Source organism: Neocloeon triangulifer, unplaced genomic scaffold (genome assembly GCF_031216515.1).
Source record: "Neocloeon triangulifer isolate White Clay Creek 2 clone unplaced genomic scaffold, ASM3121651v1 ptg000013l, whole genome shotgun sequence".
Lineage (NCBI taxonomy): Eukaryota > Metazoa > Arthropoda > Insecta > Ephemeroptera > Baetidae > Neocloeon > Neocloeon triangulifer.
In genome coordinates, this window is record NW_026775555.1 from 1,453,430 (window position 1) to 1,475,195 (window position 21,766).

At 35.6% G+C, this 21,766-nt stretch overlaps 1 protein-coding gene across 1 annotated transcript in view; it reads left to right on the top strand.

The window, feature by feature from the left end:
* The window catches only part of LOC132199018 (adipokinetic hormone/corazonin-related peptide receptor variant I-like), a 121,134-nt gene that overhangs the window by 85,597 nt on the left and 13,771 nt on the right, over positions 1 to 21,766 (top strand). Inside the window, exons 2-3 of the mRNA XM_059623390.1 lie at positions 15,122 to 15,326; positions 20,858 to 21,017. Coding sequence (XP_059479373.1) covers positions 15,122 to 15,326; positions 20,858 to 21,017 — 365 coding nt within the window. The remainder of the gene's footprint in view (positions 1 to 15,121; positions 15,327 to 20,857; positions 21,018 to 21,766) is intronic.

Here is a 21,766-nt window from a genome sequence, read left to right on the forward strand (position 1 = left end):
GCCCTGATAAAACCAAACCATTTGCATATTTATCCATTTTTTCCTCATGAAAAATGACACCGTGTCCGCTCTGAAGGGTCGACTATGAGTTGACCTTTATTTGACAAATTTAAGAAAATTTCTTAAAATCTTTCCCGGAGGCGATGGCTTTTTTCCATTGATTTAAATGTATTGTAATTAACTTTAAAATAAGAATTCAACTGGCTAGACACTTTCGTAACTGATACTCTGTCTATATAAGTGACTTATAAGTTGACGTGTTGGTCTCTATTATAGGTTTAAGGCGAATAGAAAACATAAGAAAAAGGGCATTCTTTAAGTAATGATTGTAGAATTTATTACTTTTAAATGAATGAAGGTCGCGTTTTCAACAAACTAGGCCCTGATATAACCAAACCATTTGCAAATTTATCCATTTTTTCCTCATGAAAAATGACACCGTGTCCGCTCTGAAGGGTCGACTATGAGTAGACCTTTATTTGACAAATTTAAGAAAATTTCTTAAAATCTTTCCCGGAGGCGATGGCTTTTTTCCATAGATTTAAAAGTTTTGTAATTAACTTTAAAATAAGAATTCAACTGGCTAGACACTTTCGTAACTGATACTCTGTCTATATAAGTGACTTATTAGTTGACGTGTTGGTCTCTATTATAGGTTTAAAGGCGAATAGAAAACATAAGAAAAAGGGCATTCTTTGAGTAATGATTGTAGAATTAATTACTTTTAAATGAATGAAGGTGGCGTTTTCAACAAACTAGGCCCTGATATTACCAAACCAATTGCAAATTTATCCATTTTTTCCTCATGAAAAATGACACCGTGTCCGCTCTGAAGGGTCGACTATGAGTTGACCTTTATTTGACAATTTTAAGAAAATTTCTTAAAATCTTTCCCTGAGGCGATGGCTTTTTTTCATTGATTTAAAAGTATTGCAATTAACTTTAAAATAAGAATTCAACTGGCTAGACACTTTCGTAACTGATACTCTGTCTCTATTAGTGAATTATAAGTTGACGTGTTGGTCTCTAATATAGGTTTAAAGGCGAATAGAAAACATAAGAAAAAGGGCATTCTTTGAGTAATGATTGTAGAATTTATTACTTTTAAATGAATGAAGGTCGCGTTTTCAACAAACTAGGCCCTGATATAACCAAACCATTTGCAAATTTATCCATTTTATCCTCATGAAAAATGACACCGTGTCCGCTCTGAAGGGTCGACTATGAGTTGACCTTTATTTGACAAAATTAAGAAATTTTCATAAAATCTTTCCCGGATGCGATGGCTTTTTTCCATAGATTTAAAAGTATTGTAATTAACTTTAAAATAAGAATTCAACTGGCTAGACACTTTCGTAACTGATACTCTGTCTATATAAGTGACTTATAAGTTGACGTGTTGGTCTCTATTATAGGTTTAAAGGCGAATAGAAAACATAAGAAAAAGGGCATTCTTTGAGTAATGATTGTAGAATTTATTACTTTTAAATGAATGAAGGTCGCGTTTTCAACAAACTAGGCCCTGATAAAACCAAACCATTTGCAAATTTATCCATTTTATCCTCATGAAAAATGACACCGTGTCCGCTCTGAAGGGTCGACTATGAGTTGACCTTTATTTGACAATTTTAAGAAAATTTCATAAAATCTTTCCTGGGGCGATGGCTTTTTTTCATTGATTTAAAAGTATTGCAATTAACTTTAAAATAAGAATTCAACTGGCTAGACACTTTCGTAACTGATACTCTGTCTCTATTAGTGAATTATAAGTTGACGTGTTGGTCTCTAATATAGGTTTAAAGGCGAACAGAAAACATAAGAAAAAGAGCATTCTTTTAGTAATGATTGAAGAATTTATTACTTTTAAATGAATGAAGGTCGCGTTTCCATTAAACAAGGCCCTGATAAAACCAAACCATTTGCAAATTTATCCATTTTTTCCTCATGAAAAATGACACCGTGTCCGCTCTGAAGGGTCGACTATGAGTTGACCTTTATTTGACAAATTTAAGAAAATTTCTTAAAATTTTTCCCGGAGGCGATGGCTTTTTTCCATTGATTTAAAAGTATTGTAATTAACTTTAAAATAAGAATTCAACTGGCTAGACACTTTCGTAACTGATACTCTGTCTCTATTAGTGAATTATAAGTTGACGTGTTGGTCTCTAATATAGGTTTAAAGGCGAATAGAAAACATAAGAAAAAGAGCATTCTTTTAGTAATGATTGAAGAATTTATTACTTTTAAATGAATGAAGGTCGCGTTTTCAACAAACTAGGCCCTGATATAACCAAACCATTTGCAAATTTATCCATTTTTTCCTCATGAAAAATGACACCGTGTCCGCTCTGAAGGGTCGACTATGAGTTGACCTTTATTTGACGAATTTAAGAAATTTTCATAAAATCTTTCCCGGATGCGATGGCTTTTTTCCATTGATTTAAAAGTATTGTAATTAACTTTAAAATAAGAATTCAACTGGCTAGACACTTTCGTAACTGATACTCTGTCTCTATTAGTGAATTATAAGTTGACGTGTTGGTCTCTAATATAGGTTTAAAGGCGAACAGAAAACATAAGAAAAAGAGCATTCTTTTTGTAATGATTGAAGAATTTATTACTTTTAAATGAATGAAGGTCGCGTTTCCAACAAACAAGGCCCTGATAAAACCAAACCATTTGCAATTTTATCCATTTTTTCCTCATGAAAAATGACACCGTGTCCGCTCTGAAGGGTCGACTATGAGTTGACCTTTATTTGACAAATTTAAGAAAATTTCTTAAAATCTTTCCCGGAGGCGATGGCTTTTTTCCATTGATTTAAAAGTATTGTAATTAACTTTAAAATAAGAATTCAACTGGCTAGACACTTTCGTAACTGATACTCTGTCTCTATTAGTGAATTATAAGTTGACGTGTTGGTCTCTAATATAGGTTTAAAGGCGAACAGAAAACATAAGAAAAAGAGCATTCTTTTAGTAATGATTGAAGAATTTATTACTTTTAAATGAATGAAGGTCGCGTTTCCATTAAACAAGGCCCTGATAAAACCAAACCATTTGCAAATTTATCCATTTTTTCCTCATGAAAAATGACACCGTGTCCGCTCTGAAGGGTCGACTATGAGTTGACCTTTATTTGACAAATTTAAGAAAATTTCTTAAAATTTTTCCCGGAGGCGATGGCTTTTTTCCATTGATTTAAAAGTATTGTAATTAACTTTAAAATAAGAATTCAACTGGCTAGACACTTTCGTAACTGATACTCTGTCTCTATTAGTGAATTATAAGTTGACGTGTTGGTCTCTAATATAGGTTTAAAGGCGAACAGAAAACATAAGAAAAAGAGCATTCTTTTTGTAATGATTGAAGAATTTATTACTTTTAAATGAATGAAGGTCGCGTTTCCAACAAACAAGGCCCTGATAAAACCAAACCATTTGCAAATTTATCCATTTTTTCCTCATGAAAAATGACACCGTGTCCGCTCTGAAGGGTCGACTATGAGTTGACCTTTATTTGACAATTTTAAGAAAATTTCTTAAAATCTTTCCCTGAGGCGATGGCTTTTTTTCATTGATTTAAAAGTATTGCAATTAACTTTAAAATAAGAATTCAACTGGCTAGACACTTTCGTAACTGATACTCTGTCTCTATTAGTGAATTATAAGTTGACGTGTTGGTCTCTAATATAGGTTTAAAGGCGAACAGAAAACATAAGAAAAAGAGCATTCTTTTAGTAATGATTGAAGAATTTATTACTTTTAAATGAATGATGGTCGCGTTTCAAACAAACAAGGCCCTGATAAAACCAAACCATTTGCAAATTTATCCATTTTATCCTCATGAAAAATGACACCGTGTCCGCTCTGAAGGGTCGACTATGAGTAGACCTTTATTTGACAAATTTAAGAAAATTTCTTAAAATCTTTCCCTGAGGCGATGGCTTTTTTTCATTGATTTAAAAGTATTGCAATTAACTTTAAAATAAGAATTCAACTGGCTAGACACTTTCGTAACTGATACTCTGTCTCTATTAGTGAATTATAAGTTGACGTGTTGGTCTCTTATATAGGTTTAAAGGCGAACAGAAAACATAAGAAAAAGAGCATTCTTTTAGTAATGATTGAAGAATTTATTACTTTTAAATGAATGATGGTCGCCTTTCCAACAAACAAGGCCCTGATAAAACCAAACCATTTGCATATTTATCCATTTTGTCCTCATGAAAAATGACACCGTGTCCGCTCTGAAGGGTCGACTATGAGTAGACCTTTATTTGACAAATTTAAGAAAATTTCTTAAAATCTTTCCCGGATGCGATGGCTTTTTTACATAGATTTAAAAGTATTGTAATTAACTTTAAAATAAGAATTCAACTGGCTAGACACTTTCGTAACTGATACTCTGTCTATATTAGTGAATTATAAGTTGACGTGTTGGTCTCTAATATAGGTTTAAAGGCGAATTGAAAACATAAGAAAAAGAGCATTCTTTTAGTAAAGATTGTATCGTGGTCAGAATATTCAGCACGACTAAAAAGGAAATTCTCGGGAGGAAATATTATGATTAAGGTGTGCGACGCACAAGCTGGATTTAAAATAGTTAGTTAGAAATTGAACTCTGTACTGAGAGTATTGTTTCAAATGGAATAAAATTTACTGCTCAGCCTGACGTTACCCCATTTGAAATAGAAAAAATTTTGAAGTTATTCCCGTCAAAGAAATCATCTAGCTGGGATGGATTATCTATGGATACGTTGAAAAAGATTTCTGGTTATATAGTGTTCCCTGTGGCATTTATGGTGAATGAGTCGTTTCGCACTGGTAAATTCCCGGAAGTGCTAAAATTAACTGTAATCAAGCCATTGTACAAAAAGAAGGGTGAGAAATCCGATGCTAGTAGTTATCGCCAAATAGCCTTAACATCTTCTGTAGCAAAAGTATTTGAGAAATGTTTCCTAAATAGAATTGAAAGCTATTTCGCTGAAAACAATCTCCTTGCGGACGAGCAGCACGGTTTTCGAAAAGGCAGGAGCACAGTGACTGCACTTTTTAAGTTAGTGTCCGAAATCTACGATTCGTTGGAAAATAGAGAAAAAATAAATGTGATTCTGTATGACTTTTCTAATGCCTTTGGGTGTGTCGTTCCCGAAATACTGCTTGCAAAACTGAAAAAATTTGGAATTGATGATGTATCCCTCCTTTGGTTAAAGTCCTTTCTTACTGATAGAAAACAACTTGTTCAACTTTTTGGTGTGGGTGAAAATGGCGAGCAAAAATTATTTGAGTCAACAATGGAAAATGTTTCGATTGGCGTACCACAAGGAACAGTATTGGGCCCTTTTGGCTATTCCTCCTACGGTAATGATATGCCCTTAAAAATCATTGTCGCCGCTCTTATCTTGTTCGCAGATGATTCATCTTTTATTGTAAAGGCTAGAAACTACAAAGCCTTGAACGAAAAAACTGCTGTGGCTAATGACAAAATGATTGATTTTGCCAGTAATAACCGCTTAAGATTGAACGAAAAGAAAACTCAGGTGCTGCAAATGCATACTGCTCAAACTAGTAAATTGGAACCGTCTGTAATCAGAATTAACGACGCTGAAATTGAAGTGGTAAATCAAGCAAAAATACTTGGTGTAATGCTCTCTGACACAATGAACTGGAGCACCCAATGCGATCAGGTTGTAGCGAAACTGAGAAGTACCACGTACCTTTTTGTTAAATTAAGGCAGCGCATTCAAACTAAATTGCTAAGAGATGTATATTTCGCCCATGTTCAAAGTCACTTACTATACTCAATTGTAATTTGGGGTGGGTCGCCTATGTTGGAAAAGGTTTTCATTGCTCAAAAGAGAGTTATCCGTGCGATGGCAGGTAAAAGATACTGGAAGGCAATGACACCTGTCGAGTCTTGCCGACCACTTTTTGAAGAATTTCAGATCCTGCCAGCTTTCTCTGTGTACGCCTTTGAATGTGTTAAATTTTACAAAAAGTATCCTGAATTGTTCCTCAAAAATTCTGAAAGCAAGGTGCACCAGAATCGCAGTACTCGAAATAAACCTATAGCGGAGCAAGACTTATTTGTCAAACCAAACAGACTGTTGCTGACTGCGCAGTCCCCTCACATCATGATCCCTAGAATTTTCAATCATCTTCCCGATAGAATCAAAAGCATTCATAGTTATCAAGTGTTTAAGAAGGAATTGGAATTAATATTCTACGACAAAATGTTCTATGACGTGCATGAATATTTTTTGTGTAAAATTGTGTGAACTGTATTTTAAATTTAGTAAGCTGTATTATAGTTATATTGAGATATAGCTGTATTACAGTGACCTATTCCAAAGATTATTTCTGTACATATGTTGATCTATACGGAATAAATATTATCTGAATCTGAGTTGAGTAGTTGATTTAATGACGGGTTTTTCGTGACAATATTTTGACGCTAAATCATAACAAGACGGTGGTGCTTAATTTTCAATTTGTCAAGGCACCCCGTCCTAGACCGCGATAATTTTACTTGTACTTTAAATGGCGACAATTTGACTGAATCAGATGTGACAAAATTTTTGGGCTTGTACCTTGCACATAATTTGAATTGGACTGAGCATTCAGATATTGTGGTTGGGAAATTAAATAGTGCGGTTTTTTTGATTAACCATTTGATGCATTCTTTTGACGAAAAGTATTTGAAAATGGTATATTTTGCTTATTGTCAGTCAATTATGAGTTATGGCATTGTAATTTGGGGAGGGTCGAATCAAGCGCTGGACGAGGTTTTCCTGGCGCAGAAAAAAGTGGTGAGAGCTCTTGCGGGTGAGCGCTATTGGCGCAGTACGGAGCCGCTTTGTTCTGCGCGGCCGCTTTTCGCTAGATTCGACTTTCTGCCTGTGTTTTCAATTTACCTCTTCGAATCGTGTAAATTTTTTCGTAAATATCCGCACTATTTTCAAAAAACGAGTTCATAATTATCAGACACGGGCAAAAAGGGATTTGTATGTTCCTGCTCAGACTTTGTTTATTTCTAAGCAGAACCCTTTGACTTGTTTAGCTGCTTTATATAACAAATTGCCTGTTTCGATTCGCTTAGAGCCTCGATACAAGATTTTTGAAAGTAGTTTGAGGCGATTTGTTCATTCACATAAATTTTATAGCAAAGAAGAGTTTTTTCAACTAATTGATACATTGTAATATTTTTGTGGTTTTTTTTACTCTCTATTTTCTACTTGTTTTGTACTATGTTGCAAATGGGGCGCGTCGCAATGAGTAACTACATCGTGGTGACGCCTCATACGTCAATAAAGATCAATAATAATAATAGTATATGGGTGGATCCAGCAGAGATTTGGGTACAATTGTTGATGAAAAGTTACCATTTTGAATTTCATGTATATTGTTGGGGTGGTTAAAAGGTGGCTTCTCCTAAATTTTCAACTAAAAATATTGGGTGCTTTTCCGGGAAATTGGAATTTTCCAAAAACACAAAATATTGAATATCTTTGCTCCTAATTGGAATAAATGTAAAATCTCTTCACCACCAGACGTAACTTTTTACGCCCGACAACTTTGCTATTGAACATTTTTGTGTAGGTCAAAGGTCAAGGTCACTTAATTTTAAATTTCACTTTTAAACGCAATTTTCGCAAAGAAGCACCCCTCAGATTTTTTTCGCGGTATAGAAAAAAATGTAGCCCCAAGTGTGTAGAACAAAAACCTAGATTTGTAGGATGGTAACTATTATAGTTTTTTAGAAAATAGAATAAGAAAAACAAAACTACCTCGGGTACTCCGGGTAAAAATTTCAAGTCGTCTTTACCTCGGCGCTGCCACGAACGCGTCTTGCGCTTGAATACAAAGTGTATTAATTTGTCTCTGTATTTTCATATACTTTTGAAACATTATTTATTGTAATGCATGCATTATTATTTAATTTAATGTAGTAAATAAGGTATGCCACGTATATATGGAAAAGTGTTCGAAATAAGTTAAAATATTTTTTTTCAAGTCCTATCTCAATTTATTTACAAAATTTACAAATCAAAAAGGCATTTTGAAAACTTTTTCATCCGTTGAGACAGAATATGGCTTGGCCACTAGTAAATTTTCATTTGCTTTTGGAATGAACGCATGCATTGCTCTGCACCCTTGAATGGGGGGACACAAGCTGAATCTCCTGTTCAGAGACCGGTTGTGTTTTGTGTGGTCTGCATTTGAGGTATAATCACACGCGACTTTGGGCATAGATGATTTAACAAATAAGTACAATTTGTAAGGGGAATCAATTTGGTCAGAGGGCGGCCTACGCAGACTCTCTCTATATGCGTTACGTTTAATCGTCCCTCCTACGCCATCGCACAAGTTTTTCCCGTGTGCAGTTGGATGAAAATGCCACTCAGCATCAACACCAAAATCTTTCCTATGATGCATTAAATTTCCGAAATTGTATCTATTTTTATATTGTGCTGTGCAACCATCACTCAGATATTTTGCCAGTTTAAGAGTGAACGGCAAAACGAATTTAAGCTGCTTAAAAAGCAGACCTTGAAATAGGTGCACGGCTTTGGTCTCGTGCTTAAGGTACTCTGAAATATTGACATAGTTGAAAATTTTCAGTTCGCCATTCAAATCTCTGTACATGCAGACGAAAATGTGCAAAGTAGCTTGTTGATTGACCCAGTGCTGAGCTTGAATTGCTTGTTGGATTACAAATGAGAAGTTTTCAGCATAATCTGCCAAAATGAGAACTTGCCCAATTTCAAGATCATTTTTTAGGAATTCAAAATATTCATTTTGCATTGAACACAAGAATCTGTGGGGTTTGAGCAAATTGATTTTTTCTATGAGTTTATCTACAAATGCGCTAGGTGCTAGTTCAATTGTTTCGAGGGAGCATTTTTGATTGTCTAGCACCCACTGGCTACACTTTAATTTCTCATTGTGAGAAATGCACTCCAACAAATGGTCGTAAATGTATTCATCAGCAGGACACAAAGGACATAAGCCTAAATTGCAATCTGGGCTACTTGGATTGCACATTGTTGCGTGAACGCAATCAGAGATTTTTACAAATCGTCTGTCGCACTCCGACGAGTGCCTAATAGTCGCCTCCCAAAGTAATTCCGCGTTCGAATGAACCATGCAGACGCAGGTTTCCAGAGTACCTGGTGTACCTGCATACACAACTTGAGGTGGCTTCAGCTCACAAAATTTTGAAAGACTAATGTCAGCAATATCAGGATATTTTTCCTTGAACATGGCATGGCAGTTTTTTAAAGTGAACAAAAGCAGACGCTTTTGTTCGTACACCTTTTCTCCCTTTTCATTTCGTACAATGACATAGTCACGTCGCCCTGGCAACATTTTGCTGATCGAGTCATTAAAGTAGAATTCTCGAACAATATTTAACGTTTCGTCTGAAATTCGTGTTCTCGAAATAGGAGGCAAATGAGCAAGAATTCCCTTTTCCTTGAAAAGGTCAATTGCTTTTCCAGCCAAATATGTTGAAACATTAAAAAAACTTGCAATTTCACTAGAAGAAGAATTGGCTGCAGCTGCCACAGTCATCAAATGAATTTTTTCAGAGTTAGTTTTGCACTCGGACACTTTTGGTTTGAGAGCCTCTAGGATCAAACTGTCTTGCTGCTTTTTCTTCAGAGCAGAATCCACCTTCTCAGTGCCGACTGCAACAGCTACCGCTTCCTTTCCGATCTGTAGAAATTTTCTCTCAATAGACTTCCGAGAGCGCAGTTTAGTCTTTCTAATTGGAGAGATGTTTAAAACAGACGTCAGCGTTTTATTCAAGGTTTCAAGATCAGGTCCCTCCTGAACATCAGTTTCTGTTTTCAATTAAAAAAAAAACTTTAAAAATTTAAAGATAAATAAGCCTTTTAAATATACCGTTCTCGGGAAAGTATTCAACATCTGACAAGTCTTCCCAATCACTTTCATTGTCTTGAACCTTTTGTCTTTTCCTCTGCGGTGAATTAACGGTTTCCTCTAAAGGAAAATGAAATTTCAATCTGATGCACAAATAAAAAAAAAATTAAAATTTAATACCTGCATTACTTGGTGTTTTTCCTAAGCACACCAAACCTCGGCAACCATTGCAAATGTACGAGTCTGGTGACCATTTAAAAGACTTAAACTGCTCCTTGAAGCCATCAGTAACTTTTCGCAGTTGCTTCTGGGGAGTTTTCTTATGACTGGTCAACTTAAGCGGATTACAACAGCGGGAAAAAGGCATTATTTTTCCGTTGCAAGCCGAAGTCAAACCAAGTCCCCTTATATTTACTTATTTCTTCTCGATAGCCACATTTGAGCCCGTTGATAATTTTATAATAAATGCCAAGATAGGAAATTCTTGTAATAATATCGTCAAAAGCATCATAGAAAAAACTGATCTATAATATTTTTTTTTAACGAAAAATTCAGTTTAATAATTTAAATGGATATAAAAATTTAAGTTATAAATTAAACATATAAATAATAGTATTAATTATAAATACAATAAAATAATTTTTAAATAATTTTGTAGTAACTTATAAACAACACACACACTCTGTATATAAGTATAAGAGGCATCAGTAGCAGCGCACTGGCCTTATACTATCGATAGGACTTGAAAAGAAATATTTAACTTATTTCGAACACTTTTCCATATATGCGTGGCATACCTTATTTACTACATTAAATTAAATAATAATGCATGCATTACAATAAATAATGTTTCAAAAGTATATGAAAATACAGAGACAAAATTAATACACTTTGTATTCAAGCGCAAGACGCGTTCGTGGCAGCGCCGAGGTAAAGACGACTTGAAATTTTTACCCGGAGTACCCGAGGTAGTTTTGTTTTTCTTATTCTATTTTCTAAAAAACTATAATAGTTACCATCCTACAAATCTAGGTTTTTGTTCTACACACTTGGGGCTACATTTTTTTCTATACCGCGAAAAAAATCTGAGGGGTGCTTCTTTGCGAAAATTGCGTTTAAAAGTGAAATTTAAAATTAAGTGACCTTGACCTTTGACCTACACAAAAATGTTCAATAGCAAAGTTGTCGGGCGTAAAAAGTTACGTCTGGTGGTGAAGAGATTTTACATTTATTCCAATTAGGAGCAAAGATATTCAATATTTTGTGTTTTTGGAAAATTCCAATTTCCCGGAAAAGCACCCAATATTTTTAGTTGAAAATTTAGGAGAAGCCACCTTTTAACCACCCCAACAATATACATGAAATTCAAAATGGTAACTTTTCATCAACAATTGTACCCAAATCTCTGCTGGATCCACCCATATGTGATAAGTTAGAGCTACGTGATGCATCGATCCCTCAGAGGTGCGTTATGCACATGAGGGATAAAATAGTTATATCATGGTACGTCAGAATATTCAGCACGACTAAAATGGAAATTTCTTTAAAGCACGGGAGGAAATATTAAGGTTGTGTGCTTGGCACAAGTTGAATTTAAAATAGTTTCTCGCGTGAAAAAATAATCTTTTTTTTCTTTGCAACTTGATAGCTTGTTTGCGAATAGGTCTTTCTTAAACGTGTTAGCGCTTTTTATGCTGCTGGAAGGAAATCGGTGTTTTTCTGTGCCAGCTGGTCTGAATTTCTGGAATTCATGCTTCTTCCTCCTCTAAACTTGCTTTATTGATGTAACGTAAAAGGGAGAGCTGCAAAAACACTTTGCTGAGCATTTGAATAATTTAGGAGTTTGGGTTGTTTAAATGATGAATCTCTCCAACAGCTTGGTTGTTTATTTTACGAATGAAAAACTCTGCTTCTCTCTCCAAAACCTTAAGGCCTTTGGACCTAACGAAAAACCGTTTTAACTCTTTTGTGTTTACTAAGACAAAGTAAAAAGAGAAGTTTATTAACATTTATAGTTTCTTCTTACTTATACCGATCGATTATATCATCATCGTTGTTTTGCTCAATTTTCTGGATTAGAGATTTTTGCATAATGTTTAAGAAAGGTTAACTCATTCCATGAATTTAATTTTGTCAGATTTTCCAGGCAATTTTTAAATGGAGATGAGGAATTTCTCAGAAACGATGCTCATTATGATAATGTGTCATAAAGTAAAAGGCGCAGGCCTGTGACTGAAGCAATTTAAACTTTGCTCTGGCGCTAAGTGAGGAGGAAAATTTTTGCCAGCACTGCCAGCAGGCCGCTGCTCTTTAACAGAGTATGACATTGAATAATTGTCACGCGCGCCATTTCTGATGATTTCCAGCCACATTTTTTCGCCAAGTAGTTTAAAAACCCCCAAGCAATTTCTATAGAAAGTGATTTATTTTGCTAATGTATCTGACGAGTGACCTTTGATGTTATTCTCCTTTTGAAGTTTTTTTTTATTCTGCTCCTAGAAAGGCATTCAATGAGATTGCTTTGTTTGCCTTCAAAAGTTTACACTCTCAAGCGTTTTAATTTAAGCAGTATTCTTGTAATTGCAATTCTTAAACGCTTTTCAGCAAGAGCCTTCTGACTTATAACTTGATAGAGTTATACGCGCTCCATCAATTTTGTAAAAAATATTACGCAAGAAGCAGGTCAGAAGAGCGTTTTGTGGTTTTGCGCGAAATTCTCAGAAGGTATTTCAAACTCGTCCTTTATACCCTTCCACTCATCTGTGACCCAATTAGTAAACTATTTCAAAAACAATTCCACACAAGCTTTATATGAAACTATAAATAATTAAATAATAAAACTATATTTTTTGCTAGTGGTGATGCCTTAATGTCCAACAATCTCTCTTTCTAAATAATTGTTTTCAAAAATTGAATGTAAACAATGTATGTGTAACAATGTGGACAGAAAACAACAATAATAATAACCTTTTTTAAATAAGAGCTTCCTCTTTTATTTTTATTGCGCAAATTGATTAATAAAATATCAATGGGGCTGTGCATTATGTCATTGATAAACGAGAAAGAGAGAGTATCAAGTAGCGTCTATGTCACGAAAAGAAAAGCCATTCGATAAATGGAGATCGTGTGCTTTGATGAGCACCTGCGATCTCCTGCACGTGTCTCCTGGGATTGAAAAGACGAGCCGCGCAGAAGTGCTTCATTTCATGCTGTGCATTATGCGAATCGCAACGAGAACTCCTTTTGAAACTTTAAGCCGCGGCGAGGATTGAGGCTGAAGCATAAATTATGCGAGGGTATTATAGTTTTGCACCAAGTACACAAAAGCCAGTTCTCGCTTAAACGTGGAATGTTTTGACAGAGGGTTCTTGTGCAAGAAAACGGAATGCGAAATTTCACAGCGGGGGGCGTTCAAGGCAATTAACCCTCATCCTACAGCAGAGGCGCATCTAAAAGCATCTCGCTCGCCTAGAAACGACATGTTTGCGGAAATTAACTCTCCCAGGGAAGCAAAACGAACATGACATGAGGGATATAATATATCTTTTGCTCAAATTTTTATTGCAGCGAAAAGTTTCAACCGCAAAGAAGTGCGCGGTGTGCAGTTTGGGTATTTGTGGACGGCTGATCTCAACCATCTGTCACTTCCAGCGAGCGTCTGCGGAGTGCGAAAAAGCGATTTGGCCAATTCACTCCAATGCTCTTTTCAAACGCTCGCATTATCTGTGGAGTTATTGAGTTTGGAGAGGGAATATAAAAAGTTTTTGCGGATGAAATTCATAAAAAATTCTTTTTGCCACGTCGAATTTTGTATTTTTTGCTCACGCAGAAGAGTTTTCATGATATCGCGTCTTCAACTCATAGGTTTTCAATCACCGTCTGATTTAGTATAATGTACTAACTGGAAAAAATTGCTCCATATTATGGAGCAATAATTAGTTGGTTTCGGCTACTTGTAAATCGACGTTTAAGTAGTTAAAACAGAAATAATGAATACCCATAAAAGACGAAACTATTTTAAAAATTTCTGATGGATTCTAATTTATTCTATTGAGAATTGGACTTTTGAAATCATACCATAAGATTCTTGGGTCTTTTTTTAAGCGCTGCGTTGTGGTGATGGTTAAAAAAAACATTATACCTTTTACACGAGGGTGCGGTATTAAACCGGCTCAATTTCACGCCACTAATTATAAGCTGAAAGCATGGCATGCTAAAAGGCAAGTTAGACAATGCGATCAGTCTTCGCCAGGTTTAACTACAGCACCTGACGGAAGCTTTTTGTGACGTAGGACAGCTTAATTAATTAGGCGTCATGTAGAGTGACGCAGAGGTATATTTTAGAAGCACCCACCTTACTCTAAAAAAATGCCTTTGCAAGTAACGCTCTTACAAAAGTTAAACTTGTAACAGCAAAATTTTGTTGCCATCTTCATGTTTCAGAGGTTTCCTTATCATGTTTGGCGTGTTTCATGATTTGCAACAGAAGAAACAAAATAATGATTATAATTATATCTTGATTGAAATAAAAATACAAAGACAACTTTTTGTTTCTCGTTAAAAGAGCTTCAAAGCTGTGTTTATGGAACAAAGGTAAAAATCTGAAAACATGCGTAAACTAAGCAAAGTTGCGTTTCCTTTTTCCAGCTAAATAAGCACTCTTATTTCAAACGCTTTGAAATCGACTAAGGACGCTGCTTTAATGAAAACCGTGTTAGATTTTTCTCAGATTCCTGCTATTGCCCTGATGAAAGCAATCAATTTTATGAAGAAATTTTAATTAGCAGAAACCTAATAAAAATACAAGAGGGAAATTTTAATTCAAGGAAAGGGTGGCGGTGCCATGAACCTAATAAACGAGTAAAGCTGTGCGCGACACTGCTAATTTCATCACCAGGCGCTTTCTTAGCTACTTCTTGCCCCAGGGAAAAAAGAAATGAACTACTTTTTTCACTCCTGCCATTTGCATTCACAAGAAGGAAATTAATGGCTGATATTTACGCACGAGCAAGAAAAAAGATATGGAATTCAACACTCGAGGTGGATTTCATGATAAAGAAAAACCGGGCTTAACCTCGTTAAAAACCTAGAATTTCTTGTGTCCACGCTAAATATTACTAATTAAAAAAAAAAAATAGAAATCAATTTATAAACAAAAATGGCAAAGAAGGTTTTTGTGATGGAAATTTTGTGGGTAAGTGTTGTGCTAAAAGCGGGCGTATCTTTCTTTTCCAGAGCGTCGTGTTTCACGTCTCGCAGCACCCTGTCTACAAAGACTTCTGGCAGTGCGTGACTTTTGGCTTCTTCCCTTCGCAAACACAAGAGACCGCCTACAACCTATTCTGCGTGCTGGTCATGTACTTCATACCCTTGATAGTGATTTGCTTCGCGTACTCTCGCATCCTGTGGGAGATTTGCAAGAAATCCAGAGAGAACAAAGGTACGCTCAGATTTGTCTTAAGGATTTATTGAATAGCCCTGAGCAATTCAAGTGGAATGAATCCAGTCCTCTCTCCACGTCAGTGAAGTTGGCGATATCGCCAACAGTTTTTGGCATTTTTTTAAAAGTGGGGAAGTTGGCGATATCGCCAACTTTTTTTATCTTAAAAAAGGGTTATAAAAGAATGCTGATTGCGTTCTAGGGGATGCATTTGGCTATTATAAATAGCCCGTTATGCATTAGACCTCTAGAAGTACATAAAATGTGGATTTTCGCGATTTACACCCTCAAGGCCGGGTTCAGCCGCTTTCTAACCCACCCCAACTTACACCCTTGACACCCTTACATAAAAAAACAACCCTTACATCGCGGCTGAACCCGGCCTTCTAATTTAATTATTCACCCGAAGGTATTTTTATGGTGCCAACTTCAGTGAAAAATCGGTTTTTGACGATTTACACCCCCACGGCCGGGTTCAGCCGCTTTCTAACCCACCCCGTTCGACACCCTTGACACCCTTACATAAGAAAACCACCCTTACATCGCGGCTGAACCCGGCCTTCTAATTTAATTATTCACCCGAAGGTATTTTTATGGTGCCGACTACAGTGAAAAATCAGTTTTTCACGATTTACATCCCCACGGCCGGGTTCAGCCGCTCTCTAACCCACCCCGTTCGACACCCTTAACACCCTTACATAAGAAAACCACCCTTACATCGCGGCTGAACCCGGCCTTCTAATTTAATTATTCACCCGAAGGTATTTTTATGGTGCCGACTACAGTGAAAAATCAGTTTTTCGCGATTTACACCCTCACAGCCGGGTTCAGCCGCTTTCTAACCCACCCCGTTCGACACCCTTGACACCCTTACATAAGAAAACAACCCTTACATCGCGGCTGAACCCGGCCTTCTAATTTAATTATTCACCCGAAGGTATTTTTATGGTGCCGATGACACCTGAATATCGGTTTTTTTTATCAATTTTTAAAAAAATTAGAGAACTAAATATTTAATTAACAATTAAATATTAGTATTAAAAAAATTTCCACAAATCGCTGGCCGCTGTAAATTGATTATCCAACTTTGAATTTTGAATGACTTGAAAATTTCCAATCTTAATAAAAATAATTTAAAATCGAAAATTTTGACAAAGACTGTGTCTTATAAAATTTGATAAAGTAACAAGAAATTAATTTTTAACTTTACGGGGTTGACTATGTGCATTATCTTTCCGGACTGTAATTTTCATATCTGGATTTTTTTTCTTAAAAATAATTCAATTGAAATGTAGATTTCAAGAAAATTTCTAATAATTAAAAATATGCATTACATTTTTCTTTACATTATTCACTTCTGTAGCAATAGTTCCGAGCGACAACGGTAGTACTACGACGAAAATGATTCCTGTGTGTGTTTGCTATGCGGTCAGAAAGGCACCCAGTACCACCTGGCCGAGTGCAAAAATCGCGTCCTTGTATTAATGACTATTCGAAAATGAAGTTAAAGACTTTAACTTTATTTTGTCGCGCACCACATTGAAAATTGCCTCGTAAACTTCTCTAAGTTAAGTTGAAGTTGTACTCAAATGAGTTTCAAAATAAAAGCATATAATTTATTCAATTTAATTATTAATTCTTAATCGACGTATTAATACAGGTTAGCATCACCCAGAGCAACCCATACCTTTTTGCTAATAATTTTTTTTCATAAACTTCTAAGTCAAATTTTCAATTTGTAGCAGTCTGGTTTGAATTTTCTATTTTCCAATTTTTTAAATTTTTTTTTTTTTAGGAGATTGAGATTTTCTTGATGGTTTCATCTGAAATATTTTGATAAGCATGGTACTGAATGAGGATTTTTTTTTTACTCTACCCAATTTTACAAATGTATATATGTGTTTCCTGCCCCGGACTTGTTTTAAATTTTTTCATAATAAATTTCATAAATTTTATTTTTTGATTAAAATACTAAATTTACTAATTTCTAAATTTATATCAAGAAAATGAAATTCTCAAAGATGATTGAAGTGGAATATGTAAAAGTAATCAATTTTAAGAAACAACAATAAAAATTAAATGAATTGAAAAAAAGTGCTAAGATAATAAATCAAAATTCTGGAAAATGTGTGACGTAAAAATTTCATTGGGTGTAATTTTTTTTCGTTATCCAGGAAATCAAAACAAGAAAATAATTTTGATTTCAAACAGCTGATATGCTAGATGAGAAAAACACAGTAGAACAAGGCCGTGGGGGTGTAATTCGCGAAAAACTGATTTTTCACTGTAGTCGGCACCATAAAAATACCTTCGGGTGAATAATTAAATTAGAAGGCCGGGTTCAGCCGCGATGTAAGGGTTGTTTTTTAATGTAAGGGTGTCAAGGGTGTCGAACGGGGTGGGTTAGAAAGCGGCTGAACCCGGCCGTGGGGGTGTAAATCGTCAAAAACCGATTTTTCACTGTAGTCGGCACCATAAATATACCTTCGGGTGAATAATTAAATTAGAAGGCCGGGTTCAGCCGCGATGTAAGGGTGGTTTTCTTATGTAAGGGTGTCAAGGGTGTCGAACGGGGTGGGTTAGAAAGCGGCTGAACCCGGCCGTGGGGGTGTAAATCGTCAAAAACCGATTTTTCACTGAAGTTGGCACCATAAAAATACCTTCGGGTGAATAATTAAATTAGAAGGCCGGGTTCAGCCGCGATGTAAGGGTTGTTTTTTTATGTAAGGGTGTCAAGGGTGTAAGTTGGGGTGGGTTAGAAAGCGGCTGAACCCGGCCTTGAGGGTGTAAATCGCGAAAATCCACATTTTATGTACTTCTAGAGGTCTAATGCATAACGGGCTATTTATAATAGCCAAATGCATCCCCTAGAACGCAATCAGCATTCTTTTATAACCCTTTTTTAAGATAAAAAAAGTTGGCGATATCGCCAACTTCCCCACTTTTAAAAAAATGCCAAAAACTGTTGGCGATATCGCCAACTTCACTAACGTCCTCTCTCCAACATTTCCGCTCTCCAGTTTTCAGTAATTTGTCACGTGTTGGTTTTGCAATTGTGTCAAGGACAAAGAGCCTGTCCAACGTCCGTCCTTTTTTTATTTTGCTCCGGGGCTCCTAACACAAATGTTTAAAAACCGCATTGGATGATGTGGAAGAGCTTTTTTATGACGAAAAAGTGAAATGATCATCCCACACATTACGGTTCTCTATCCACCACGATCGATTCTGCCTGGTGAATAAGCTGGGACAAAATTAAATTAAGCCTTTTTATGCCACTCTCGTTTCCTATTAGAATGCAGATCATCCCTATTTTATTCTTTTTTTCCACTATACTTTTCCACGTCAATCAATATTACCTATTCCACGCGCAAACTCCTGTGACAAAATAGAGGGAGATTGATTGTTCTTGGCACACACTCATTTATCACGCTGCATTGTTGGTGCAAAATCTGATCTGGCTTCTATTGTTCTTCAAACACAATTGCCCAAGGTTGTCGTGGCCCATTCAGACGGCTTCGCTCATCTGCCTGATTCGCTCGATTCATAGTCAATTATAAAACATGATAAGTAATTTTTAAATTAGTTTAATAAATTTAAATAGTTTTTTCTTTACCAAATTATATTTTGACCACCTTCATCGATTTTTAAATCAAATTGTGGACATTTTTGTTCAGATTTCATTGGATAAAATCCTTTTGACCTTTTTTTATCTATATTCGCGATTTTCTACTAATATTGGCCAAAAATCGACTTTTTGAATTTAATAACTTTAAGAGTGTTCTTCAAATATTAATTTATATCAAGTAATAAGAATTAATTATATTATAATTGGAACCTTTGCATATGAAAAGAAAAGGCAATTTCAACCAATTATAATTTTTAATACTACGTCAAGTTAATGACGGTTCACTTGAAGTTTTCATTCATTATTGGCACATTAGTTCATCAGGCATATGCAATTAGCCAATTAGGATACATTTTTCCTTGTTTGTAATACAATTTGAAATTAAGTAACGCGTCCTCAAAAAACGTTTTCCTTTATTTTTTTTTCCGTTATTGCTTTCCTGTCTTTTGATGTTGAAATAATTAAGCTACCTTAATGGAGATGATGTGAGAAAATAATCATTTTGTTAAATTATATTTATACAAGCTTTAGAGGAAAACGAGGACACGTTTCTAATTTAGAATGAATTTTCCTTTCTTGCGTGCTCTGCTCAGCAAGCGCAGTGAAATGGTTATTGATGCGGGCACGTGCCAATACAATTCAAGCGTTCATTCTTTATTGACTGCTGGGAATGCGATTGAATCTGGGCCAGTTGCACACCCACTGCATCCTGTTTCTATTCAAACACGCAAACGGTTTGTTTCTCGGGGATCGTGAATGGAAACTGAGTTATATTTGTGCGACAATATTTTGCTCTCTGCCAATTAAACTTGTACACCAGAGAGCAGTGAGTTTCATTGAAGAGCGTCTCTTTTGTAGCAAAGTTAAAGTTATGAAAAATGCTGGAAAAAACCCTGTAAAAACCGTGCTTTGAAAGCTTTGAAATTTAATAATTCTGTCGCACACGCACTTTTCAAAGCACGGTTTTCCCAGCATTTTTTCACAACTTTAAAAATAAAATATTCGCATGTTGGATATCATTATCATTTTCAACAGAAGTTTTTGAATAAAAATTACCATAGAGGAATTGCAAATTGAAAATTTTTTAATGCTCAGACATGCATATTGAGAATTTTATGCCAGGGAATTGAAATGAGGGGAAGAGCAATATAAACTGCACAAAGTAGACCCAAAGAATAATTCGATCTGCATCCTTTCTGTTTCTCCAGTAGAGGCTTCCTTTGAAGTTCTTTCTCACGTGCCTTCTCAGATAACAATAAACCGACGCCAGGTGCGGCGTTGCTCGCATCAAAGGAAAGCCCTTAAATTGATTTTCATGCATTGAGGAAAAAAATGTAAAGGAAACGCAAAGCGTGGCAAAGCCGCCTTTTAGCGTTTCATGGAAACACTGAAATACGAAACTTTGGATATTACCTGAAGCTCAAAAGACATTAGGATATGTAGCCTAATTAAATTAGGTAATTTGGACAATTGAGCCGTTTGTTTTTGAATAAAAACAATTTTTTGCAACGAGGAAAAGCCCGAGTCTTCATTTCCATGATCATCTCCTCGAGTGTCAACTTCAAACAAATTGGACAATTATTGTTTTTCTATGAATTAAATCATTTTATAATATTAATACAAAGCTAAAAACCTTACACCTAATTTAAACCTCGAATTAATAGAGAAATGAAAAAAAGTTCAACTAATATTACTTCAAATTCAATCTCAGCCAAAGAAAATTTAACTGATTGAAGAAACTCCATCGGGGCTTAAATAATAATCTGGTTTTCATATAAAAAATCCCCCCAGCGTTTGTTAACTCCATTTTCCTTCCTTTCAATTTCCTTTCCCAACAAAAGCAGCCTTTCCTTTTTTCCAAAATTGGTTTGTGAAAGCGATTGATTATCATTTCTCCGTGTTTCAGAGGACAACACACGCGGAGGGCGGTACCAGGGCCGCATGACTCTTCGGCGCAGCGACATGAGCAACATCGAGCGGGCTCGCTCGCGCACCCTGCGCATGACTCTGATCATCGTGCTGGTGTTCATCTGGTGCTGGACCCCTTACGTCGTCATGACACTCTGGTGAGCCGTTCGTCCCTTTTGAAAGGGGTCTCGTGGCGCGGCCGCGACCTCGCTTTGCCACAAACTGATCTCTAATTAACACTGCACCATTCACTATGTGATTCGCAACTTCGTCCCGCAAAACCTCGGTGGGATTTCTGGTGCTTGTTTGGTTAACGCTTAATTATATAGCGGAACAAATTTTGGCTGCCAGTTTGAAGGCAAACAAGCTGACCGCAGACTACAGCAATTGAAATTCTGAGTAAACGTATATTTATTTGTTGATTAAATTTTTCAATTCTTTCCAAGTCATTTACGCGAATGATGTTCAAAGATTAAATTCGACGTTTTTCATGCATCTATTGAGTTGGAATAAGTTTTAATATTTCATATAAATTTTTGTACCATTTTATAATTTTTGTTTCCTGTTTTATTTAAACGTTTGTTGCACTTGTTTTGGCTAACATTACGCTGTGGAATTTGAAATGATTCAAATTTACTGCCAACCCAAAGAGCATGGTAATATTAGATTTTGTGCATAGTGTGTAGCCTAGGGAAGGGTTTTTAAACAAAATTTCTCGTTTAGAAGTAGAATTACATTTGATAAGTCAGTTTAACTTTTCCAATTTGAAACAATATTTAAAAAAAATTACCTGGTCAGCCTATTTTCAAAAATATTTCTTATGAAGCCTCAGACGAGAAGCTTTTATTCGGAGAAAATTTGTAATGAAAACTAAAATAATTTTAGCTTTTATATTTTTCTGGAGTTG